Raw genomic sequence first — 24,902 nt, 5'->3', positions numbered from 1 at the left:
AATGATCATTTGTTTGTACATATAGGCAGTTGGACAATGGACCCCATGTACCCTTAGATTAACTAGACCTTACCTTGGCATTAATTTTGGGCCCACAAAAGATGTTATTCGAAAAATATGATATTCTATAGAAGGTCCTCACATCATTTCTATAACGTTAGTTGGTGTTAGTCCTTATCCTTAGTTTGTCTACATGTTGGAAATGGATTCTTCAAGAATGGCTGTAATTTGGGATGGATGGGATGCAACTTTCTTCTCTTCCTTTTTTGTCCTGTGAAATGGAAGGTGGTGTAATTCTATCTGGAAAGAAACATAAAGAAAAACAATTTGAGATACAAATACATTAAGGGTCATGGTCGCCCTCACGATGAGAAAGAGCACAAAAACCACCGATATGGTCTGTCGGTGGTCTAAAGATGCAGGGTGTACATAGTTGACCTAGGCTCAGTACCGGGTTCGCCCACAGGATTTGTCACCTTTATGCAAAACCAGAAGAAATAGCTAAAGGAGAAAAAGGATAATAAATCAGCTATTGGCTGATGAACCGGACTTGTTTTAGCCCAGAGGTGCGAAGGATCATTCACCATGATTGTTTCTCTTCACTCACCATGATTGTTTCTCTTCACTCAAAAGATATCCCTTTGCAAGCACGAAGAATGAAAGTATAATACAATGGGACAAGAGATATGGTTATTATTTATCTGAGACGATGTTACCTCTTTACCTCCTTAACTATTTTTCCTGACACCCAAAGGCCAGGCCCTTAACCATCTACAAATAGGAACAAAACCGGATGCCATTGATGCGCGTAGAATTAGCGTACTACTATCATAGAATAGTGTACAAACATAAAAGGGAGCACGGCCTTTTAAGAGAATGGAAGTGGATGTTAAGGTCATCGTACGAGGTAGGCGCTGATAGTGGGATGTCGACATCGCCCATATGTTAATCAGAACCAAATAAGCCCTCTCAGGACGCCAAGGAACATGCATCTCTGTCTCCCTGATGCTACATGTATTGCTGCAGCAAACAAGTTAATAAGCACCAACCACAGTTGAGAGAGCCAGGGGTCATGACCGCGCTCACAATGATCAACAAAGGGCCTGCCTTGACACATAGTTAAGGAGAGCCAATGGTGGCATCTATCACCTGGAGGGTTTCCATTTGTGTGCCAGCAATAAAATAGCATGGTTTGTGCCAGCAATATAATTATATATATACAGGAGCTGGACTGCTGGAGTACATCATGGCTTGAAGTGCCTAAGCAGCTGGTGGTTAGCCTGAACGAGAAGCTAAATAGACAAGGGCTCTACTAGTTGAGAGCCGCCGGCCACTTGCCCACCTGCATCAAATTCTTCGTGCATAAAAACCTAATCGGCACCTCGCCTTGCCGTCGCTTTCCTCCCTCAGGTATAGCTGAAACCACCTGCTTTAAGCCAGCTTCCGTTTCTCGCTCCCACCAGATCAATCGTACGTCCTATATCTCCTTCATCTTCTTCCTCTAGATAGCTTCTTGTCGTTGATCTTTGTTCTCGATCGATTATTAGATCTGAGAGAGACAGATCGAGATGGGGAGGGGTAAGATTGTGATCAGGCGGATAGACAACTCGACGAGCAGGCAGGTTACCTTCTCCAAGAGGAGGAACGGGCTGCTGAAGAAGGCCAAGGAGCTCTCCATCCTCTGCGATGCGGAGGTCGGCTTCATCATCTTCTCCAGCACCGGCAGGCTCTACGAGTTCTCCAGCACCAAGTAGGATTCGTTTCACATACGTTACAGATTTCCTATTAGTTTCGCTTGCTTTCAACTGATGATCTGTCTAATTTGCTATATACCCCCTTATTAATGACTATCGTAGCTAGCTAACTCCCAGATGCGTGAATAGATTAGAACTAATGATATATATGATCTCGAGTATTTTCTGTGAAAGATAGCATTAATACATGATCTTTATATAAACAAGTTAATAACAAAATCCATGTGGGAAAAAAAATTCTAGTCTTGGTATTTTGTTATCTTAACATTAGGCGATATTTCAACATTTCCTCGTCTTGTACAGTAATAGAAAGAGTTCTATATCCTATAGTGAGTCTGATAACCTTATATCATGAAATGAAATGTTTTGATTTTTTTTTCTCTGGAAATATTATTTCATCAGCATACACACTTCCATCCAAACAAATGAAGCATCAAAGCAAAAGAAATTAGTGTGCAAGACTAGAGGAAATGTTTTCCTTCTATTAGAGAAATCCAAGCGAGTCAAACGGAAAAAAAATTCATGTCTCGTCTTTGTATACACAACTAAAACTACAGCCTTACATTGTTGTCGACATTTAAAAATCTGAATAGCTAATTGTGCACCATGCAATCTAGCTTGAATCCTGATAGTAATTATATGAAGAATCACTATACGTACAACGTCTGTGTTAATTAGGAAACGTATTTCTTTAATACAAAAAGGTCAGGTATACATACTAATATATTTTGTAAAGCATCTTCTGTTAGGGATACCTTACTTGTATCTATAACATCTACCTGAAAGTCCAAACATACAAAACAACTAACTGCACCATTTTGTTTCACTCTACATTGCTAGCATGAAAGCTGTGATAGACCGGTACGGGAAGGCAAAAGAGGAGCAGCTTGGCGTGAACAATGCAACTTCAGAACTTATGGTACGGTGAGAAATAAGTACGTACATGTACATATGTTGTTAATCGTTAGTTTTATTAGTGCTCACTACAGAACTTTGGTGAGATGGCACATGTGTGATCATGTGATGTTGGTCTGGCCGTCTAGCCAAAGGTCAGGTGCTTCATCCTTTAGGTTTCTTTTCTGATTAGTATAGTATGATTTTGTCTCTGATTCGTTCACGCATGTGCAATTGTGTGCTGCATCACTGCCAAAAGTGATTCTGTGATCCTTTGTTAATTTTGGGGGCAAAACATTGAGGGTACTGTTTGAATAAAGTTTATTAATTAGTAGTGCTTAAAAGTTGTCAACCGTTTAGAAGAAGAATATATAACTGAGTTTTGCATAGCTTTTACTTCAACAACTCCAGAAAAAAATATATTAAACATAACATGTGCCAAATAAATAACCAAGGTTTTGCCACAAACTATCAGTAAATAAAATATATATGAGGACAAACTAATAATAAGCAGCAGCTGCTTTCAAAGCTTCTCCCTCTGGTTCTGGGCTATGCCTCGCCAATCAGGCCATTTGAGTGTAGAAAGAAATCTCAAGGACAGGATATCGTGGGAGCCGTAAGATTAACCGTGACGGACAAGATCTAACTGATGCAGAGACAGACTTGATCTCACGTACAAATGCAAATACCTAATATACTAATATACTCTAAGTCTGACATATCTAAGAGCAACTTCAACCTACCTCTTACTTTTGACCTCTTATTCTAGCCAAAAGCCGGTCTCTCATCCCGTTTCTTTATCCTACTTCAAATGAGCTCCAACAAACCCCTGATACGTTGCTTAGATGAAGCTCCGGAGTGAGCCTCCTAGATTTGGGAGGTCGAGGCTGTCGGATGAGAAGTTTTCCAAGCTTAGGAAGCACACGAGGGGTCCATTGAGTCTCTCTCCTAGACGTAGAGGAGGGGTGGGATGAGAGGTGGGTTGGAGTTACTCTAACCATTTATACCCTAGTCACACCGTATATATATTTTTTGAGCGACCGTATACAAACCTTAGAAACATTTTGAGCCCAATATTATCCTTATACCTTGAGCGATCTTATCCTATCTCATCTACCTACCAATCAGATAAGATGGGATGATTGCTCAAAACTATAGAACTGGATGATCCTATCCCATCCTACATCATCCCAAAAGCCAAACACACCATAATTTCTCTATCGTAGCCGATTTTGTGGCAATCTATTAAGCATTTCTAGTTTTTATTTAGGTGCCCATCCTCTTATACTCCCTTTGTTTCAAATTGTAGATCGTTTTGACAAATTTAGATACATAACTTTTGCTATGTTATTAGATAAACATTATGTTTAGATACATAGTAAAAATTATATATCTAGAGTTGTCAAAATAATTTATATTTTGAAACGAAAGGAGTATTTTATAAGATTGCAATGGGTGCACACTGTGTGAGTAAGTGAATGTGCTTCAGCACAAGCCAAATTATTGGGAAGTTAGTAAGCACCCAGGAATTCTCCCGTCTGGCTCCATGTGCTTCGGCTTAATTATTTGATTTGTCACTAACCAGGCTTTTCTGTTTCGCTCCTTATAATAACAAAAGTGGTAATCGTATGATACACACACAAAAAAAATAGTATGGCAATTTTATCAACCTTATTTCAAACTTTACAATGATGGGGCCAATTAGTAGGCAGAAGACTTGTAACTCTTTTCATTTAGAATAATTTATTTCCATATTTAAATTTAGATTTTCCTTAAATAAATCTAAGAGCATTTCTAACCGGCCCCGTTTTCAAATCTAACTACTTCCTGCATTCCAAAATGTAGTTTATTTTAGCTTTTCTAAATTCATAGATTTTGATATACACCTAAATATATATTATATCTAGATGTATAGCAAATTGTATATAAATTTAGAAAAGCCAAACCAAACTATATTTTAGTACGTACTGAGAGAATATTTTAGTACGTACTGATGCGAAATTTGGTACGTACTGAGAGTTGATGCGAAATTAGTACTCCAACAGATTTGTTTTCTTTTCCCTATAATTATTGGGATAAACTAATTAATACACCCTAGATAGAGGGGTTTGAATTCTTCCAATACGAAATTGGTTCAATATAAAATTATTGATGATACAAGATCCATGCTAATGCAAGCTTGTACTTGTGATCGTAGAGAGTATAAGGTTAGTGTGTCTACAAGGGGTTGTTTGCGCATACAGAAACCAGGATTATCATTTTCAATATAGTCAGAATGGACTGGTATACCCCAGCTTGTCCAACATAGGATGTTGCCAGACACCTGCTGGTCCACACACACACACACACAAAGAAAAAAAAGAAAACAGGACAGCTTATCTGCAAGTGTACTGTAAGTAGCATGGGTTCGGTCTTACAACAAACGCGCACAAAATGAGAGAGAAGAAAATACATGAATGAAAAAAAAATGGACATCACCCGCAACAATATAGAACTTTTTACAGCAGTCAGCTGTCGAAGCCACACATCTCAGAGCAACATCTTCTATGTCCGAAAACGAGGTCAAAGCCAACACACCCCCAAGGTTCATCCTGGTAAAAAAGAAAAGGCAGATGAAAAAGAGTGCACCGAAACAAAGACAAGTACAGGGCGCTTTAGATTTCACGCTTACCCAATAGTTTAGAAGTGGGCACACTGATTACTGAATATGCTAACAATCTGAACTTCCATTCATGCTTTAGAGCTGGGCATAGTGATAGTTCAGACCATCCCTGCTACGGAAACTGGCGCAAAAGGAGATGGCACACTTTAAAATACATCTGTTAAGAAATTAACTGAAACTATGTCATTTGCACAAGATAAAGAACATCAAAATATCAAATGCTGGAACAACCAGAACAATTAGTCGATGTAACTGACACTTGTGTAAGACTGGTATCATGATTCATGTCAGCTGGAAGAGCTGTATTAGGTATATACGGTGCTAATAGACCACCTGCAAAGCATCATTCCGTGCCAGTCTGTTCCTGATGACTTTTCCTTTCTAATAATCAAGAAAATACCAGATCATCACCTACAGGCTACACGGTAATGTAGATTATGACATGTATCTGCTTTTACACTTAGCTGCTCCACCATTGTGTTAGGCAATATCAAGCTTTATAGATGTTGGAACTATGATACTATTCACTAACAGAATCAGAATATCATTAAATGTAAAAGAAGACATCACAATGTTTTTTTCCCCTAGAAAAAGCAGGAGAGCATTATATTAAGAAGAGAACATCACAATGTCACAGAACTCAAACTACAAATGCTCATGAGAGAATGCAAGAGACAACATTCTTTAGGAAAACAGATAAACTAAACTCAGTTTACCTTGAAATCAGGTTGGGTGACTGTAATGCAACAATGTTACTCTACTTATTGTTCCAACATAATGATCAGCTACAAACCCCTGAACTTAGTTAACATTGGATGAAGTGGAGCAGTATCGATTATTAAATTTACAGTAACAGAGACCATAGCATACATGCTCAGATATCTACTGTATAACTAAATATGCAGCATTATAGTTCCAAATCTTTGCATGTAAATTAAGCAGGCATGTTAACCCCAATGCAAAGCATGTGCAGTTAGTGAGTATCGATGAGTATTGATTAACTTTTAGCAGCATATTCATATATTATGCAATACATTTCTCGATTGTTTTTCCAAAATTATTTTTGCGGCTCAGAAACTGAGAATACTTCTTGTTTTACTTGTAGCTCTGGCAAAGGGAGGCAGCAAGCTTGAGGCAACAACTGCACAACTTGCAAGAAAGCCACAAGTATGATCTTCCAATTGATTCTGAAACAAAAAAAAACACTAATCAATACAAACTTTAGCTGCCATATGAGAACTTTATAAGAACTGTATAAGTCAAAAATGAAACCTTTTCAGCCAGGAGTGAGGGAAAAATATAGGTATTCATTATTCAGGAAAGGAAATTGATACTCTCCTATCAATATAACAAGCTGTTTCGCTTCAACCTGTGTACCCATTTTTTTTACATTGGGATTATTTTGAATATCCTACCCAAGATAATATGAGAAAATCCTCTGCGCTATTGTAGGCAACTAATGGGAGAGGAGCTTTCAGGCCTAGGTGCGAGGGACCTCCAAAGTTTAGAGAATCGTCTTGAGATGAGCCTACGTAATGTCAGAATGAGGAAGGTCATGTTCATTATCCATTTTGTTTCCACATTTTGTTTTTTCCGTTTACTTCAATCTGATATGCAGTAAACATATATCAAACAGGACCATATTTTGAAAAGTGAGATTGAAGAATTGCACAGGAAGGTTAAGCCCTACAATCTACCCTTTTATTATTTCAAACAAATGATCATGCCTGAAAGTTGCTGCATCTAATTATATTGATGGTGATACAGGGTAGCATGATTCACCAGGAAAACATGGAACTCTGTAGAAGAGTAAATATCATGTCACAACAAAAAATGGAACTGCATAGAAAGGTTTGGTGAATGATCTTCTGCAAAAACTTTAACCAAATAAAGATGCAATTTCAGCAGCTAACCTAAATGACTTCAATTTCAGCTCCAGGCCAGTGAACAAAGAGATGCTGCTGATGCAAATACAAGCTCTAGCACTCCCTACAGCTTTAGTATTGCACAGGATGCAGACATCCCTTCTAATCTTGAACAGATACAATCGCACCAAAAAGAGGGGGAGAACCACAAAACAGGGGCTCCAGAACTGGGGTAAATTTTTTTTTCTAGAATCAAAAAGGTTGAGTTACTCCTAGAAGTATGAAGAATCCTAATGAAGAACCTATGCTTTGATATGTTGCAGACTTCAACTGCACTAAAAAAAATGCAGCAAAAGCTGGAAAATGTCATGGCATTTCACCAATTTCACGGGTGCAGAGCACTTTGGTTGCAAGGAGTGTTTTGTGAAATATACCGAGTGGAAACTGGCTTGTGTACAGACTACATATATGACCAATCATGTTATTTGATGCTCTACTGTATTGAAAACGCCATATTGGTTATTGTAACAACTAATAAGGTGTTTCAAAAAATAATTAATATGGTACACTTGATTATTGTATTGTTGACTTTGAAAAATCGTTAGTTCTTAGTGCCTATATGCTTGAAAATGCTCTTTAGTTCAACAGATCATTTTCCATGCAACTGGCTTATTACAATCTTTTGGCAAGTATGGCAAGCAAGAATTTATGTGCCAATCAAGAATCAAATGTGCAATTGTATCATATATGGTTATCAACAATGTTGAGTAACTGGACTAAGTACAATGCATATGTATCTGAGTATTTTTCTTGCTGAAAGGAAAATGTGGATCCTTGACAGCAACCAAAGGTTATGCCAACATGCCCTCAAAAAAAAAAAAAGGTTTACGCCAACATGAAATGAAAGTGCTCAAGTACTTTATAATACTCTCACGATTCTTCTTTATTTGATGCTATTGTCTTTTAATTATTACTTTACATGTACACTTAACAACAAATGGTGTTGTCGCTTTCAAATGGCAATCTAGATACTTCTGAACATATTAGCAGCCGAATTTTTTAAAAACCTGGTCTTGAACAATAGAAGTACTCAGTTTTCAGAACATCAATGTTCCTGACTATGCCGATTCTAAAGCATCAAATAAAAAAGGGAGGGCGTGTTAGTCGATCATCACTTGATGACTAGTTCTTGGTGGACCAAATAGGTATGTGGATTTGACTAGAAGTTGTAAATACTAGTTTAAAATATCTCATATTCTAGTCGAAGCACAGTTCAAGCAGGCGCAGAGAATGTGATTTTATTTTTCATTGCTTATAGTTTGAACATTAAGTTGCATAGAGGAGAAAGGCCCATAGAGGTGAATTACAGGCCCATGAATGCAAATGAACATTAGAAATGAAGGTCGTTTGTTCCTGTTTGAAAGGATTTACAGGGTCACAGCTTCAAGATCATTAGTTTCTTAGCGCCTATTTGCTTGAAAGTGCTCTTTAGTTCAGCAGATTATTTTATATCCAACTGGATTATTGCGATCTTTTGGCCAGTATGGCAAGAAAAAAATTATGAGTAAAGAATTAAATGCGCAGTTGTATCAAAATTTATCAACAGTGTTGAGTAACTGAACTGTTAATACTCCAACCATTCTTCTTTATTTGATGCTATTGACCTATCTTATTTTAGAAATTTGGCAAAAAAAAAAAGTTTAATGAAGTTTCTGGAACGTCAATGCTCCTGACTACACCGGTTCTAAGTTATCAAATAAAAAGAAAGGGAGGGCGTAGTAGTCGATCATCACTAAATGACTAGTTTTTGGTAAGTAAGAAGAACCAGGTATGTGGATTTGACTTAAAGACTTAAAGTTGTACTTACTAGTTTAATTTTTCTCATATTCTAGTTGGAGCACACTTCAAGTGGTTAATTTTTCTCGGATTCTAGTTGAAGCACACTTCAAGTGGACATGGAAACTATGATTTTATTTGTCATTGCTTATAGTTTGGGAGACACATCGTAACTTAATATCAGAAAATGTACAATCATGAGCTGCACAGACAGTTGCATAGAAGGAGACAGGCCCATAGAGGTCAATTGCAGGCCCATGAAGGCGAACTGCAGAACCAGCCTTCTAGATAATAAGTATGAGCTACAAAGGGCCGCTTCTGGAACAATAGCTTGAAGAAACCAGCTAGACAAAACTAAGTGCGCCTTATGATGAACTACAAGCTTGGTATCTTACTTGTGACTTCCTTGCAAGTAATGCAGTTCCTGCCTCATGCTTGGTGCCACCGCATGCAATACACCAATAGCTGGCCAAGCAAAAGTAAACAAATGTCAGAGCACTCAGCAACCAATATTATCTGTTTGAGAAATGTATGCTGACAATGAATTGAAACCGGAATACAGCATCAATGCTACTTCTAATAAACAAAACGTAAATCACTGGATCATTCAAAATGCCAAAATCGGCTTATCAGAAAAACATGGTATTTCAGAGGTTTAAATTGGCTTTAAATAAGCTAAAATATTATGAGCATTGCATCATTAGCTGCAGATATTGTCGGATGATCTAAGTATTCTGAGTTAAAAGAATCTGACCGTGCCCTGGAGCACCTAACTTTCACAGAGTAAAAACAAAGGAAAATTGAAGCGTATCAGGAACTAGTCAATTGGAATTCCAGATTGAACACTCGGCTCCCGTCAAATCAATCACGAATCTGATATATCACTTGCTATCTAATTGACCACGAATCTGGAATATCCTCCGAACTCCTCGTAGCTAAGAACATCCCTCTCAAGCACCAACCTACTCGTGAAATCCACTCGGAAAATAACCATAACACCACAGAGCCAAAACACCCCGGATCTATCTCCCATCATCCCATGCGCCACGCCACGATCACCGCTCAGAACACGAAATCTGAGCAAAAAATGGCATCGAGATCTCTCTACGAGATCTTACGAGGGGGCAAAAACAGCAGCATCTAGAAACTTCTCCATACCTTGGAATCGACGAGTCTCGAACCCAACCCCGGCCAATGAGCAAAGGGCTGCGTGCGAGTGCTGATGTGCCGATCGATGGCCCCGGGAGGTGCCGGCTTTTATAGCCGGGCGCGGCGAAGTGTCTAGAAGGATCGAAACCGAATCGACGAGTCTAGAACCCCAACCCCCCAAGTGGAGATAGGAAAAGCGAGGGGATTAGCTTTTTGGCGGAGGGAGGAGAGAGCGGCTCAGCGGGGGATTAGCGGGGCATTTGGGCCGCGCCGAGCTGATTGGCGGGTTGTTAATTGCGGCGGGGAGCGGTGGTTTGTGGCTGCGCACGCGGCCACGTCGGCGCCCGGGATTTTAAACGGAACAGGTGTCGGGAGTGGAGCGTGGGACGGGGAGTACTCGGTTCAATCAGGACCTGGCTTTCTATATGCTGCCTGTTTGCGACTAAACTAGTTGCGGAGTTACGAGAGCGGCCTGCGAACCTCGAAAGTTCTAGAACTTGTACCTGATTTTCGAATTTTCTGCGCTTAGTGGTCCAATGAAACGCCGGATGTCTGTTAGGTTAGCGACTTTGCACGGCCTCCCTCTCGTGATATTTGGTTGCCGTCACATTTTTCCGTCGCCGTCAAATGCAGTCCACTGCGGACTTGTTCGGTTAATCCCCTCCACAAGGAGATTGAAGGGGAAATTTCGATTCGTTTGGGATTTAATCCCTCCCAACCTCTTTTAATTTCCTTCAATTCCCTTGCAACCAAACAAAGCCTAAAGAGTTTTAAGAAAATTGACATGCTTACTACTGCCGCAAGGTACTAACTACTAAGTAGGTTATTTTAGTTTCATCAGTCGTATACTCGTTGTTAATTTTAAAATTTGCTGGTATACAATTATTCACAAGAGTAGTTTATGCATTTGTGCGTTTGTAAGGGTATTTGTATACCATTGACGTCTTTCTGATGATAAAAAAGAAATGGAAGGATAACTAAAGCCGTTTTTCGTGCAAAAGGCCTTCGGTAAGAACCATTAGGTGGATGCGGCACTATTTTGTGATTTTTTTATACTTGTTGCCTCTATAATTGGAATGGTTGCTCAAAGATTATTAGGCCACGGTCTGAACTCTGAAGTATAGGAATATGCTTTCAGAACGGCTCAAAATTGTGAGCAGGCAAGCGAGGTACCAGGCAACGCGTCTGGCTGGTATCTTCTTCATACTTGGATCATAGACTCCTCCTAGTCTGGACTCTGGAGGTTGCTAACAATGCAACTCGTAGATTGGAAGTTGGAAAGTTGGATCCATTGGCACGAAACGGATCTCAAATTCACGCCGTGCCGTCCTGGGCTGGCTCGGTGCACAGGTTCTCTACGCCGTGGGGGCCCTCCTTCCCATCTCTATCCGGCGAAATGTCCCGTCTGCTCTCCGCTACACACAAGAAACGGGACTAGGCTATCGAGACCATGGCATTTGGTTTGGATAACAATTTACAATAGCGAACAATCCAAACCAAGGGGTCAAGAGTTCTTTACTATACTATATTTTGCAATTCCTCAGCGAATATCCCCACTTACATTTGCCAAGAGCTGGTCAATTCGAAAACAGTATCCATACTTTCAAGTCACAGCAATTACAGTATTTAAACACTAAATGGACAGCTACTACAAAGTGATGTATGCGCTCTGTCGCCTCGCAGCAGTGACGCCTCCTCACTTTAACCATTTCTAGATTTTCCCTTCGATCCACGTTGTAGCAAAGCAAACCTGTGAAAGTTCAAGCAGGTTGGTTAGCACAAGATAACTCTTGAATGATAAACAGAAAACGCATGTGATGGACACCAGCTAAATTTACCAGTTGGCTAAGTCGAAACTCAGGAATGCATTCAAGTTCTAGGTTTGTGTCATTTGAGTCGTCCAGCTTCTGGCATTCTTTGAGATCCTTTTTCAAGTCGTCTGCAGGCAGCTGAGCATATTCAGCAAGACAAGGCCTGCTATACCAGGCTCATCTCCATTGCCAGATGAATTCTGACTCTGAAGGAACTCATCACAAATTGACATGCATTCTGCCAGTTGCTGAGAGTTCAACATAAACTGGGATTCGCCCTCCCACCATTTTGGATCCTGTGAAGGGTGGCTATCTTCATCTTCAGCCTTTTCAGATGCAGGATGGTTAATGTCTTATTTGTCCCTTACTTCACAATGACTATTTGCCTGCATAATAGTTCAGAAAAAGAGCTCTTTTACGGCAAAAGCATCTGTGTTGCAAATTCATATTGCAAATGGCATCACATCAAAGGTCCTACAGTGTATCGACAGACTCGAACTGCATATATTCAACACAAATGCTGATGCTTGGTACCTGATCAAAGTTATGTTCAGACTTCTGAACAGTTTCTTGATTACTATTGTCCTCTTCCAAGGGCAAAGATGACAAGTCCATCAATGGAGGGCAATCAGCCAAATCTATTGCAGCATATACAGGTTCCATATGATCACCCATGCCCTCTGAAATCTTCTCCCCGGCCTTAGGTTGCTGCTGATAGAATAATTTAGAGACAACAAATTCACTGTCCTTCTCATCTTCCCCAGTGCCAACGTGGTATTGGTGCATCACCCAATTAGTCTTTTCTTGCTTCCCACCCTTTACATTGCTTGCATACATAACCATTATTTTCTTGCAACCTAGGTGTGTTCCACCAATTACTACTGGTTTCGTCCTGCCAGTCTTGTTCCAACGAACCTCACCAAGCTCATTGGTATTTATCTTCCGACGCTTCTAAGTCCCAGTGGTGTAGGCCTTAAATGTTCTGTGGAAGAAGTGTGATACACTTCCAACCTGCTTAACACCTGAAGATCCAGTCAAAAAACATGAAGGCATATCTGTTGGCAAATTACTCCTTTGGCAAGTGGACATGAGCTCACAGAAGGATAACTGGACTCACAGAAGGATAAATCAAGCATCATCTGGCTACAATCTTTGGCGTCACCATTACTCCAAGCCCCAACCCCCAACCACAGCCAGGATAGCAACACAGCATGTACAATTCGATGGCAAAAGAGTCAAATTTGATGCTACAAGAGATAGTTATTAAACTTACATTTCTCCCCCTGGCAACAGGGAAGCTAGATCTGCTATTTATTCTCTTCTAACCCCTATTCCGTCTCCATATTCTAACATGACCAGTGATCAAACCATCACAATCATTTTTGAACACCACATAACCATCAAGTGTCAACGAATCCTGACACCAACCACAATCCAAACATTCTAGAATGAAGCAATCCACCAAGAGACTTGTGCGACCGCACTCTCCAAGACTCCAACCACCAAAAAAATCGTAGATAAAACCAACGGAACACAGCTCCGCCTCACTCCCCCCGACCGAACCCCGCCGCAAACCCACCCCACCCCACCAAACCGAATCTTGAAGCACCTGGACGGGATAATACTGCCAAGAATGGGAATAGAGAAAGAGAAGCGGCTGATACCGACCCCGTCATGGTGGCGGCCGTCCCGGCGGCGATCGCCGGAGCGGAGGTTTTAGGGTCCTGGCGGCGGCCTTGGGGCCTGTAGCGGTAAATGACTTTAGTTTTTTTTTTTGGAAAAAATATCCAAGTTCCCTCGAGGGCTCAAACCGCTTTGGGACCTTAATGTAACCGTCCATAGGAAAGAACGGGCGGCCATGATGGTAAGTGGAAACTGGCGTTTTCGTTTCCTCCTCCAATTTATTGGGCTGGTGCGCTACTGGGCTGTCACTGGACGAGAAGCCTATCAGTCAGCCCACACTACTACTACTAACCTCTGAAGCCGGCCTTTTCTCCACGAGGCCCACGCCTGAACGCCGGCGAAGACATGGGCCTACGGCCCACTACATAAATCGCCACGAAACCGGTGTGAGGTGTGATCATCCACTAAAAAATTTGCTGGTGTGGTCATGATTGGCATCACCTTCCGTTAAGAATTGGTACGCTGAGAAAGCAGAGCTTGCATGTACCGCGGCGCGATTCACTCGCATCCGGCCATCGGAGATAACAGCGACGTCCAGGTGAGACAGCCGGCGCCCCTGTATCGCGATCCACATCTCGAAGCGAAAGGCGATCAAGCATTCAAGCACGCCCAATAATCTGTCGCGCGCAGCAGACAGCAAGCCATAGTTTGGTTGGCCTCCCTGACGTTGGACGGCGGGGTCATGGAAAAAAAGAGCAAGCATCATCGAGATCGACAAGTTATCAGAACGCCGATGATGTGCGGACACAGGCAAGTCGACAAAGATCTGCCTCGGGAGTAGCGGCTACTTTCAAGAAAATGTCGATAGGTTTCACCTCCTCTGAGTGTTTTCCGTGGATAAGTTTCGTGCCATGCCACTGCTAGTGGAGCGTGTACTATGATGATCAGGCTAGCTGCAATACCAGTTTCTTTTCTTTTTCTTTTTCTTTTTTGAGGGAAGCTGCAATACTATGCTACCGGTGGTATGGCGCGCCTGCGCCTGGAGTGTGGACATGTCTAATCTCTGGATCTCTGATTCATTTGCTGAAGGTTATTAGCATGCATAGGCAGCAATTATAACACTTCGCGTCCACGACAAGTTTACATTTCCAGCACAGCATGACAACAGTCAGCAATGAGGACTTCGCTGCCATTTTAGGTCCCTGACAAAGCCTGCATCTGCACTTGACTACTGGAGAACTTGACTACTGCATCTGCACTTGACCCGATATTGATTTGCTATTGCGAGTAGCGGGATCAACTTGCGACAGATCAAGTACTGAACGTTATGTTCTTGGAGCCTGCAATGGCAGAGCTTTTGCTTCAGATTCAGCTAACCCGCAAGGCTGCTGGAACCTCGGCCGGCGACGCCACTGATTTTTTTCGGCTTAATTCGAAGTCATCGAGTGCCTGTAGCACAGGCAGCCGCATGCGACATGCCTCTGCGAGCAAGTATTTTACTTCTCGGAAAGCTCAGCAGGGCCTGAACCTTTTTTATTTCCTCTCTCAGCTCGATCGATCGCGCCCACCGACTGGCCAGGTCTAGCGCGGTTGCCAATGCATGGCCAGCACTCCGCGCCATTGCCGGGGCGCCGTTTCACGCACCCACTCCACCTGCTCCTAGCTCAGCCGCGGGCGAAACGCTCTATAAATTACCCGCGCCGTGCCAGCTCCTCCTGCTCATGTGCCAGCGCATACAACCAATCTGATCGCTCGATCGCCACTGACAAGCTAGCTCGCTGCGGCCCGGTGCGTGATGATGGCTCGGGGAAGAGGCGGTGCGAGCGGCGGCGCCCTCGCCGGGGCGCTCCTGGCCATCGGCCTCCTCGTGGTGGCGACGAGCGCGCCGCTCGCCGAGGCGGCGGCGGCGTACATGGTCGGCGATTACGGCGGCTGGAAGTTCAACGTCGACCGGTGGGCCAAGGGGAGGACCTTCCGCGCCGGCGACCAGCTCGGTAAGCAGCGAGCTGCTCCGTCCCCGGCCCGTCCCCCTCCGCGCATTGCTTCTTCGTTCTTCCCTTCTTATTATGCCGCGCGTCGTGACGTGAGGATCTGTGCTTGCGCAGTGTTCAACTACAACCGGGCGGTGCACGACGTGGCGGTGGTGAACGCGGCGGCGTACCGGAGCTGCGTGGTGCCCAGGGGCGCCAGGGTGCTGCGGAGCGGGCGCGACAAGGTGCGGCTCGGCAGGGGCACGCACTACTTCGTCTGCACCGTGCGGGGGCATTGCCAGGCCGGCATGAAGATCGCCGTCAGGGCCGTGTAGTGGGGATGGGCTGGGCTGGGCTGGGCCGCTGGCGGCGGCCACGTCCGACTTGCAGAGCCCAGATCGATCAAGCTTAAGCTTCGTGGGAGCCTGAAGAATCTAATGCCAGTCAATTAGTAGCTTGCTTGTTGATGGTACGGTGCTGCATGCTGCTCGTGTCGTTTTGTATGTCCAGGCTCCATTCCTTAATGTTGTTTTGTTACTTATAACTACTAGTTTGGCTTTGTGAGTCGGTTTCGTGAGGAACCAGGTCAAATTGATTCCATTTAATCGTCATCATCTATTTGAGTCATCATTCATTGATCAACTCAATTAAAAAGAATTAATCCCGGTAGTTCTTGGAATATGTCATGAGCAATATCCAGAACTTAAACACACTTCACAAGCATATCCATACATAGAGGTTCACACTACCTAAAGAGGTTCAAGAGGTTCAAGTTACGTAACATAAGTCTTAGAGTTTTATAGCGGAAAAGTCTATCATCGCGCTCATATGATACATAATCCAAATTAAGAAGTTTAACACTATATACCTACTATATACCGATAGTGCTCTTTTCATAGCCACCGGCCATCTACTCCTCACCCGCACCTCCGTCCACGGGGTAGAAGTACCCAAAGATGGCTTGCAACTGCGGATCACCTACATCAACTTAACGATAGCATCACGAGTACAAAAGGTACGCGCAGGATTTATCCAATATGGGTATATACTTGCCCAACCTCAAGGATAATGCATTTAGTTAGGTAGCAAGAAAAAAAATCATGGTAATAAATTTTGCGTAAAAGGATCTACATTTGATCAGGTGATAGTAAACAAAAGACATAGCATCTATGGTCTATATACTTCAAGCATCAAACAATTGCATAAATAAAGTGATCATAATTCATGAGCTCAATCTTTCATGAACTCTCTCTACGTTAAATTCAAAGTATGAGAGCATGCTCAATGACCGAGAGCGCGGCTATTGCAATAGATCAAAAACCCTGCAGGGGTGTACAACTTTTCCCACACGAGAACAAGACCAACGACCATACTCACAACCAAGGATAAGTATTGATTCATACCTCAACCGTTCATATACCCATACTCGGTTATGAGCGAACGGTCGGGAGGGACAAGTGCACCGGAACCGCCGATCACACTCCATCACAACCCGCACCGAATCCGCTCAAGGCAAGGTGCGACTTATGCTACTGAGCTTACCATCCCATTATTAAGTACGTGGATTGTACGGAAAAGTGCTCAAGTATCAAAGCGATTACGCATCGGTCCTTAATCAACCCAAGAAAGTCTAACCATTTGAGTTCCACTCCCAACATGGCTCTACCATACTTTCTCAAGTCCGAATTATCATTAATAGTTGCTCATATTTTATTTATCCTTGACTAATCATGTAGAATTAAACATACATCCTATAGCTAAGCATGGCTAAGCATATAATTCCTGACACCTAACAAGCATGCTCAACTAGGAAATAATATTCTAAGCAAGGTTGGTAATGCATTAATTAAGTTCTAAGCAATCATTGATACATATAGTAACTCATGCACAAACAAGATATATGTACTTCATTGATCCAAAATATAGGTGAAAAGATGCATAGGTGCCTACCTTGAGTCTCAACGGGGTTGTTGTCTCCTACGGCCTCCAACTCGTGCTCACACTCCTCTTGCTCCGGCTCCGGCGTCACAGTCTCTATACGAGTGCAATGATACTTGACAAATAAATATGCCATGAATGATTGCAATGATACGAGAATGATATGAGAAGGTATGCTTAAACATGGCAAAACTATGATAAAAGCAGCTAGAGATATAGTACATAGGTGGATTAATTATGGGTAAGTGCATGGATATTAAACAAGTAAAGGTGGACCGTCCGACTTGGAAAAAGCGGAACATCCGGCTCTAAACGACGGATCATTTCACAGACCGTCCGCTGGTCAACTGCGGACTGTTTTGGCTAAAAATAAGGTTTCTATGTGTTTCTATGTAGTGCTAAAAATGACCTGCGGACCGTCCGCCCCTCGGGGTGGACCATCCGCCATACAAATTTTTGGGAGGCCGAAAAATATCAAGAAGCTATGTTGGTCGGATAGGTTGACTAGCGAACTGTCCGCCCATGATGGGTGGACCGTCCGCACCACGGCCAAGGCTCACCGGCAAGTTCGTCAGCGGCGATTCCGGCACGGCTTGGGATGGGGTTTGTTCCTAAAGGTTTCTGGGAGTGTGGGTAGTCTATTTTGGTAGCTATAACACACATGCATTAAGGTTTCAAAGCTCTAGGTCATCAATAGTGATTAGGCTCTAGAGGGTTTCATGACTTCCAAATCTAGAACAATGGGGATGGATCGGGGAGGGGATGAGCTCACTGGCCATGAGTGAAACACCGGCAAGGGCTGCAAGATGATGGAGGAGGCTTGGTGAAGCTCGAGCTTGTCCTTCTTGCTTGAAGCTTGAGAAAGGGGGAGAAGATGGAGGGAGAAGATTGGGGAAGTTTCTAGCTCCAAGGAAGAAGATGATGTCGAGGTGGTGCAGCTCGTCGGCGTCGATCTCCGGCGTCCTCCGATGAAGCTCCGGCGAGGTGGAGGGGCTTCAATGGTGGGGGAGAAGATGAAGCTCCTCCATGGCTTGGGGTTAGAGAGAGAGAGGAGTTTGAGTGAATGGGGAGGAAGAGAGAGCAGGAGGCGCTTTGGTGGAGATGGAGCTCAGACTGACGTGTGGGGCCCGTGGGGTGTACGTGGCATAAAAAATCTGCGCACTTGACACGCATCGGGATGGCAGGACTGTCCGTAAGTGGGGCGCGGACCGTCCGGGGCGTTGACGTGGTGAAGAAATTGACTTGGTGGCGTTGACCTCTGTTAGACATGCTGATGAACTGAGAACAGTCGTCTGCCTCTATAATTTTGACAGGGCTTAGTCCTATAGTTTTATCACCCTTAAGTGCAATCTAATCATGGTTAATGCTTGATAATGCATATGATTATATGTTTAACACTTTTACCTTAGGGCTGTTACAGGTTTGGTTGTGGGCTGCGAAAAATCTACTGTCAAATTCATTCGAAAAGGTAATGGGCACATTCGAAAAGGTAATGGGCAGAGACGCGAGAATTTCACTGTTGCAGTAAAACAGAGGTTCCACTCCATGATTCAAGCGGCCAATATAGACTGGCAGATGTCAAACAACAGCTTAATTTTCCCAAATTTTTCAAGTCGTGTATGTTGGCATGTTGCAACTATTTCCTTTGCCTCGCCTTAAACTATCTGGTGTCACACAAGGGGTCTGAAAGGCTCTAGGGGTTTGCACATCGCATATTCGCATGTACAAAATCGGTGCGAACTAGGAACGTTTATGGCCAGCCAAGCCAAACAGCAGTAGTGCACTTTTGCCAATCATCGCTCGTTCGTAACCACCAAAGGGGTTCGAGGCTCACGCGGCGATGACTTGGTGCCCGGAGGGCCAGCGGATGAAATCCTGGGAGGCGAGCCACAGATTCTCGAGATAGAGATGCGGCCAATCACAGCCCAGCGTCCGGCCACGTGGCCGATCGCCGCGGTGAGCATCCAAGGGAGTGGACGCAGGGCAACGGGCGCGCAGGAAAAAGTCGGAAGCTTCACTGTGCCAATTGACCTCGGGAGGAGACCGTCGCAAAGCAAGGGAGACGCGGAGCAGAGAGGCCGCCTGCGTAGCGCCAGGGCGTGCGATAAGGCACTGACGGGACGACATGGCCACCACGGCGTACTCCACGGCGCTTCTCGGCGGGGCGCGCCTCGCCGCCGTCGGCGGCGGCGCCGCCGCGGTGCCGCCCTCCATCCTCCTCCTGCGGCGGCGTAACGGTAACCTGACGCCTCTCCGGCTCCAAGGTGAGAACACAATAATTTGTGGTGAATCGGCTCCTCTTCATTCTGGCAATTTCAGCGGCTGCATTATTCTGACTGTTCCGCGCGAATCAGATGCGCCGAGGCAGTCGCCGCTCCGGGTGAGGGCCTCCTCCGACGACACCTCGGCCGCCAGCGGCGACGAGCTCATTGCCGACTTGAAAGCCAAGGTACGTGCGTCGTGGGTGGTGAATCAAACGGCTCAAATTTAGCGATCGTGCGTGCTGTTGACTGTGACAGTGGGACGCCGTCGAGAACAAGACCATCGTCATCACGTACGCCGGCGGCGCCATCGTCGCTCTTTGGCTGACCTCCGTCATCGTCGGCGCCATTAACTCCGTGCCTCTGGTATGCCCTGGTGATCATGGCGTGGCTGATGCATAACTCTGGTTGTCCAGTAATCGCTCTGGATTCGCTCCTGAGTATATATAGCTTGACAGGTTCGTCCTTGATTTCTGCAGCTTCCCAAGATCATGGAGCTCGTCGGACTTGGCTACACCGGATGGTTCGTCTACCGCTACCTTCTCTTCAAGGTAAGATGCGATCAAGGATTACTACGTCCATTCCTGCCTTTGTAGGAGCATCAAAGTAATACTCCATTCGATTGCAGGAAGGCAGGAAAGAGTTGGCTGACGACATCGAGTCACTCAAGAAAAGGATTGCTGGGACAGAGTAGTAAAATGTTGCTCCCGTGAATTTTTTAGGATGATTCTTGCGAGAGCCCATTACCTTCTCTCTAGAGTATTATTGCCGTACGTTGCCTTTGCATTTTGCATACCTGAGCAGGCACCAGAGACCGTGTCCCAAGAAGCTTAGTTTTAATGGAACAGAGACAATGTACAAACTTTATGATGTCAGGGTACCACCTTTATCGCCTCATTTTGCAACCAATATCTACTGTTTAGACTGCATGCAATCAAATGGGTGTGTTTATGTGTAACTTTTATTTCAGTGATAGCCCATTGGACTTGTTTTGACCAAAATAAACGGTCCAGCGAGAGTATCTCAGTCAACCGCTTTCGGCCCTTCTTTTGTTCGAGGGGAATGCTGCATCCTAATTTCTATGGAAACCTCTAATTAGCACCATTCAGGCTAGACAACCAGTTGGCCTCTAATTAGCACAATAAACCACCATATCTAATTTGTAATTATTATATGGCTCGATCCTTAGCAACCATGAACATCAAATTGGTTGAGAAAAATACATGTGTTGTCGTGGACAACTAGTGAAAGGAGATTCGATTCAAGATGAAATGTGAAACTAAATTGAAGTATCACACCATAGTTGCGAATACGTTTAGTAGAAGGACAGTTGGTCATATATTCAAAACAAGTTCGTCCCCAATGATGGACAGGCGATTATGTCACTCCACCAACAACAACACTCATTGAGAGAGAGCAGCCAATTTTCGTAATTTTTAACATAGAGATAAAGTGTGCTCAACCGGCGCAATTTTGCTAATTTGACACCTCTGCTATCGCTACGATTTTTTGCCTTTAATTTTCATATGCATTTGACATTTTCAAAACTTAATTTACATTCTCTATAATCTACTTAAAAAATCTAGAACATTAAACCAAACTTTTATTGAAGATGTTGTTGAGGCAGATATTCGTGTCAGATAAATTGAGATGTTAAAAATGTGACAACATTGGATCTTAAACTAAGCCCCTCAACTTTCGAATCTTAAACTAAGTCCCTCAACTTTTATTCCCTGCGACAACAAAAGGCTGCTGCAAATGTATACATAACTTAATTACAGTATGCATGTAATTTACACACGTGTTCTTTGTGTTTGTTTTGCCAAAGAGGGTGGACAACAATGTACAAATGTACATCACTACTTTGTCTCAACCCTTAATCACGGATGCCGAAATGATTGAGGGGAGAAACACAAGTTGTGAACGAACAACGAAGAACCAACTAACTAAAGGAGCTTCGACAAATTCTGACGAGTCCGTAATTTCATGCCGAGCCCGTGATGCCCCGCAAGACCTGCGTGCTGCGGTCTGCAAGTGCGACGACCTCGACACGCACGGCAACACGGGAGCGGCCTGACCGGCCAGCTCATCATCAGCTAGGTGACGGCGCAAGGGGCGGCGGCGGCCGGCCGTTTGACGAACCGGCCCTTCATCCGCGGCCGCTTCTCCGCGTTCAGCTTCCGCACCTCGTACCGTATCTTCTTGGCGAACAGCCTCGTCCGCCGCTTCTCCCGGTACCGCGACACCCGCGCCTCCCGCCCGCCGCCCATCATCCCCAGCCGCGGCGTCAACGCCTCCCCACCCAGGCGTCCTCCCCCGGCCATCCACACGCCCTGCACCGCGCAGCAACATCATGAACACACAATTACAGCTACAATAATCTGAACCACATGCAAGATCGATCGACGAGCAGCGTAAATTCGCAAGCAAATCACGTACCGAGTGGTGCGCGTGGGGCCAGAAGTCCTCGAGCTGGACGTTCGGCCGCTGGCCGCCGGTCCACGGCGAGCTCCCCCAGCTCTCGATGATGGCCTCGTAGTTGAGTCTGAGATCCAGGCTCCTCTTCAGGAACTGCGCCTTCCGTTCGAAACTGTCCTCGTCGTGATCTATCACCGCGGGCGAGCCGCAGTGGAAGTCTATGTCCAGCACCTCGGCTGAATCCTCCGGCTTCAGCTCCGCAGGACCACGACGGAGAGAACCCTCGATGTGGGAGATTACACTGCTGCCTGGCTCCATCTTTACCCGCCCGCCGTCCTCTGCCGGCATCATTAGTCCTAGGCTATCCATGTAGAACGATTCGTCAAGCTCGTTGCCGTTGTGGAGACCTTGGCCGAGAAGGGCTTCCATGTCCGCGGCGAACTCTCTGAGCTCGGTGTCCGTCGGGCCGAAGCCGACAAAGCTGTCCGGGAGCTGCTGCACGGGCGATTCTGCAACCACCGGCGTCTTTGTATGCTCCACGGTGCCGTCGGCGTCCTCCCTGGAGCATGGGGCTCCGGGCGCCGGGTCATCAATTGGCGGCGGCGAGCAGAGCTCGGCGAGGGCTCGGTCGAAATTCGGCACGCGGTACAGCAGCTGCTCCTCCTCCGCCTCCTCTTCCTCGGCCTTCCGCTCATCCGACGACGACTCGACGGTCACCTCCGGCACGACAATGAGCTTCCCCGACAGCAGCTGCCCAACGCTCTTGACGTGCGGCCTCCTGGTGCGCGCCTTGCGCCTGGACCACCCCGGCGTGACCTGCTGGCGCTTCTTCGACGCCGACGCCGACGTGGACACCGCGCCCGCCTCGAGCGCCGCGTGACGCGGCGGCGACGTCGGGCACAGCCGGAGGCGCTCGTGCCGCCTGGCGAGCGGGTTGGCCGAGTGCACCGACGCGTCGCAGCCCTGGCACAGGAAGGCGTCGTCGGCCGCGCAGTACCACCGCGCGCGCCGCCGCAGGCAGCTGTCGCACGCGCGCGCGGCCTTGCCGCCCACGGCGGCGCCGGGCGCCGCCTTCGAGCCGCTCATGTGCCGCCGAGCGCCGCCGACACGCGCGGCGGCGTTCCTCCCGGTGCAGCAGCGATCCGAAGAGAAAGCTAGTAGGTGCGCTCCTACCGCGTGCGTGACAGAATTGCAGCGTGGCAAATAAAATCGCAAGAAAATATCATTCGGGTTAGGGCTGCTGCGTGATTGAGGGCTATGGCCCACAGGCCCAGCATGGCTCTTTTACGGGGACCTCGGCGGCGATGCCAAGTGTACTTTCCACTTTTAGTGTGGACGTGGGGGCCCACCTGCAGGCCTTATCTGGTAGCCGATTGGCCCGCTGGTAATACCCCATCCGGTTCCTCGATATGTGATTGGCTGCGGCTGGATTTTTCGTGGGGCCACGGCATGGCCTCGCGACACGTTGGAGGAAAACTGATGGGACCAGTGGAAGAGGGGCCACCCATTGAAAAGTCGTTCGCTGTACCGATCAGTTGAGCGTGACGCTGTTTCTGCGTACGGCATAAGTGGCCCTATGTGTGGATTTTTGAATTTTGCTAGAATATCCTCCAAACGGTTGATTTTTTAAAGGTAGTTACAATGGGACAGATGATTAGACATTCAACAAAACTTTATACATGTGTATTCAACAAAAGTAGTTTAGGCCCTGTTCCCAGCGCAAAAACGCAAAAAAGCCGTAAACGCAAAGATGCCAAAGGAATCTTGCTAATTTGAAGTACTAAATGAAGTCTATTTACAAAACTTTTTGCATGGATGGGCTGTAAATCGCGAGATGAATCTAATAAGCCTACTTAATCCATGTTTGCAACAGTGATGCTACAGTAACCATCCGCTAATTATTGCTTAATCATGGATTAATTAGCATCATTAGATTCGTCTCGCGATTTACAGCCCATCCATGCAAAAAGTTTTGTAAATAGACTTCATTTAGTACTTCAAATTGGTAAGATTCCTTTGCGCAAAATTTTTTTGCCTTTACAGACGCCGAACTAAACAGCCCTTAGCCTATCCCGAGACTTCCTCGGACTGGTAGAAGCCAAATTGGTCATGCTAATCACCATCAGCTTTGTAACGCGCACAAAGATGATTGGACATTGTTTTTGTTTTATTTTTGAGTGCAAATCATTGTATACACACTATTAAGGTACTAAGGTGGGTAGCAGCACTCTCAAATATTGGAGCTCTACTGTGTGTTTAATCTGTGCGTGTCATGCTCAAGGCTAAAACTGACCTGTCAAGCCATCCGGTGGCCGTACGGAGAAAGGGGTCTGATCCAATCCAACAGTTGCCCTTGTTCAAATGAAAATGGAACTGCGCTTTGAGCCTAGAGAAGGAAAATGATATGGGTCTGGTCTAGGATTTCTTAGATTTTGCATCGCTTTGTGGAAATAGAAATAAATAGCGTATCTTGGAAAAGTATAGGTTGAATTGTTTTATGTTTGGCAAAATAATGTAAGGTCGGACTATACGGGCTCCACAAAAGACTAAAGATCCTAGATAACCAGGCATTACCAGCCAAATACATATCTTATCCAAAATTGAGGGGAGAGGATATCGAAATTCTTTGCTGCAGGATAGAGAAGATTCCGGCCCCTGCGTGTCTCCTCTCGGGGCGACTAGGGCGGTGCCCCCCTCCGTCGTCACCACTCCCCCCCTCCC

The 24,902-nt window shown here is 45.1% G+C and overlaps 4 protein-coding genes, 1 long non-coding RNA gene and 1 pseudogene across 6 annotated transcripts; 3 read left to right on the top strand and 3 right to left on the bottom strand.

Annotated features, from left to right (window-relative positions):
- Positions 1 to 1,243: 1,243 nt before the first annotated feature.
- LOC112888752 (MADS-box transcription factor 57-like) lies at positions 1,244 to 9,313 on the top strand. The gene is made up of 8 exons (XM_025955076.1): positions 1,244 to 1,410; positions 1,548 to 1,750; positions 2,595 to 2,673; positions 6,416 to 6,477; positions 6,763 to 6,862; positions 6,947 to 6,988; positions 7,078 to 7,161; positions 7,244 to 9,313. Exons 2-8 carry the CDS (start codon positions 1,569 to 1,571, stop codon positions 7,409 to 7,411), a joined length of 717 nt encoding a protein of 238 aa, XP_025810861.1. The 5' UTR covers positions 1,244 to 1,410; positions 1,548 to 1,568; the 3' UTR covers positions 7,412 to 9,313.
- LOC112888761 lies at positions 4,879 to 10,565 on the bottom strand. Its single transcript, XR_003227912.1, has 4 exons — positions 10,170 to 10,565; positions 9,407 to 9,476; positions 5,320 to 6,497; positions 4,879 to 5,239 (listed from the first exon to the last, which is right to left on the bottom strand). It is a non-coding gene; the product is annotated as an uncharacterized LOC112888761 (long non-coding RNA).
- A 1,109-nt stretch (positions 10,566 to 11,674) lies between these two features.
- On the bottom strand, positions 11,675 to 13,750 carry LOC112902398 (annotated as a pseudogene).
- Positions 13,751 to 15,188: 1,438 nt separating this feature from the next.
- Positions 15,189 to 16,165, top strand: LOC112880670 (basic blue protein-like). Its single transcript, XM_025945408.1, has 2 exons — positions 15,189 to 15,588; positions 15,700 to 16,165. The coding sequence occupies exons 1-2, from the start codon at positions 15,390 to 15,392 to the stop codon at positions 15,897 to 15,899; spliced, it is 399 nt and encodes a 132-aa protein (XP_025801193.1). The 5' UTR covers positions 15,189 to 15,389; the 3' UTR covers positions 15,900 to 16,165.
- Positions 16,166 to 19,493: 3,328 nt separating this feature from the next.
- Positions 19,494 to 20,764, top strand: LOC112892476 (protein CURVATURE THYLAKOID 1A, chloroplastic-like). 2 transcript variants are annotated; one of them, XM_025959637.1, is made up of 5 exons: positions 19,494 to 19,766; positions 19,857 to 19,951; positions 20,022 to 20,129; positions 20,243 to 20,314; positions 20,396 to 20,764. In XM_025959637.1, the coding sequence occupies exons 1-5, from the start codon at positions 19,628 to 19,630 to the stop codon at positions 20,474 to 20,476; spliced, it is 495 nt and encodes a 164-aa protein (XP_025815422.1). In that variant the 5' UTR covers positions 19,494 to 19,627; the 3' UTR covers positions 20,477 to 20,764. The 2 variants fall into 2 exon arrangements, with proteins under 2 accessions (XP_025815422.1, XP_025815419.1); XM_025959634.1 differs by having other exon boundaries at positions 19,502 to 19,766; positions 20,392 to 20,764.
- A 695-nt stretch (positions 20,765 to 21,459) lies between these two features.
- Positions 21,460 to 23,430, bottom strand: LOC112877728 (zinc finger protein CONSTANS-LIKE 16-like). The gene is made up of 2 exons (XM_025942087.1): positions 22,203 to 23,430; positions 21,460 to 22,096 (listed from the first exon to the last, which is right to left on the bottom strand). The coding sequence occupies exons 1-2, from the start codon at positions 23,265 to 23,267 to the stop codon at positions 21,860 to 21,862; spliced, it is 1,302 nt and encodes a 433-aa protein (XP_025797872.1). The 5' UTR covers positions 23,268 to 23,430; the 3' UTR covers positions 21,460 to 21,859.
- Between the last annotated feature and the right edge of the window lie 1,472 nt (positions 23,431 to 24,902).

This window comes from Panicum hallii, chromosome 1 (genome assembly GCF_002211085.1).
Source record: "Panicum hallii strain FIL2 chromosome 1, PHallii_v3.1, whole genome shotgun sequence".
Taxonomy (NCBI): Eukaryota; Viridiplantae; Streptophyta; class Magnoliopsida; order Poales; family Poaceae; genus Panicum; species Panicum hallii.
The sequence above is the reverse complement of the archived record's forward strand: the minus strand, read 5'-3'. Positions and strand labels throughout refer to the sequence as shown.

What these genes read in the sequence shown, in the direction of transcription:
- LOC112877728 (XM_025942087.1), bottom strand. Translation starts at nt 23,267, where the DNA reads ATGAGCGGCTCGAAGGCGGCGCCCGGCGCCGCCGTGGGCGGCAAGGCC. An exon ending in GGCCCCACGCGCACCACTCG is followed by an intron (nt 22,097 to 22,202) that starts GTACGTGATTTG and finishes TGCGCGGTGCAG; the next exon opens with GGCGTGTGGATGGCCGGGGG.
- LOC112892476 (XM_025959637.1), top strand. Translation starts at nt 19,628, where the DNA reads ATGGCCACCACGGCGTACTCCACGGCGCTTCTCGGCGGGGCGCGCCTC. An exon ending in GACGCCTCTCCGGCTCCAAG is followed by an intron (nt 19,767 to 19,856) that starts GTGAGAACACAA and finishes CGCGCGAATCAG; the next exon opens with ATGCGCCGAGGCAGTCGCCG. An exon ending in ACCGCTACCTTCTCTTCAAG is followed by an intron (nt 20,315 to 20,395) that starts GTAAGATGCGAT and finishes GATTGCAGGAAG; the next exon opens with GCAGGAAAGAGTTGGCTGAC.
- LOC112880670 (XM_025945408.1), top strand. Translation starts at nt 15,390, where the DNA reads ATGATGGCTCGGGGAAGAGGCGGTGCGAGCGGCGGCGCCCTCGCCGGG. An exon ending in CCGCGCCGGCGACCAGCTCG is followed by an intron (nt 15,589 to 15,699) that starts GTAAGCAGCGAG and finishes GTGCTTGCGCAG; the next exon opens with TGTTCAACTACAACCGGGCG.
- LOC112888752 (XM_025955076.1), top strand. Translation starts at nt 1,569, where the DNA reads ATGGGGAGGGGTAAGATTGTGATCAGGCGGATAGACAACTCGACGAGC. An exon ending in ATGCAACTTCAGAACTTATG is followed by an intron (nt 2,674 to 6,415) that starts GTACGGTGAGAA and finishes TTTTACTTGTAG; the next exon opens with CTCTGGCAAAGGGAGGCAGC. An exon ending in GTAATGTCAGAATGAGGAAG is followed by an intron (nt 6,863 to 6,946) that starts GTCATGTTCATT and finishes TATATCAAACAG; the next exon opens with GACCATATTTTGAAAAGTGA.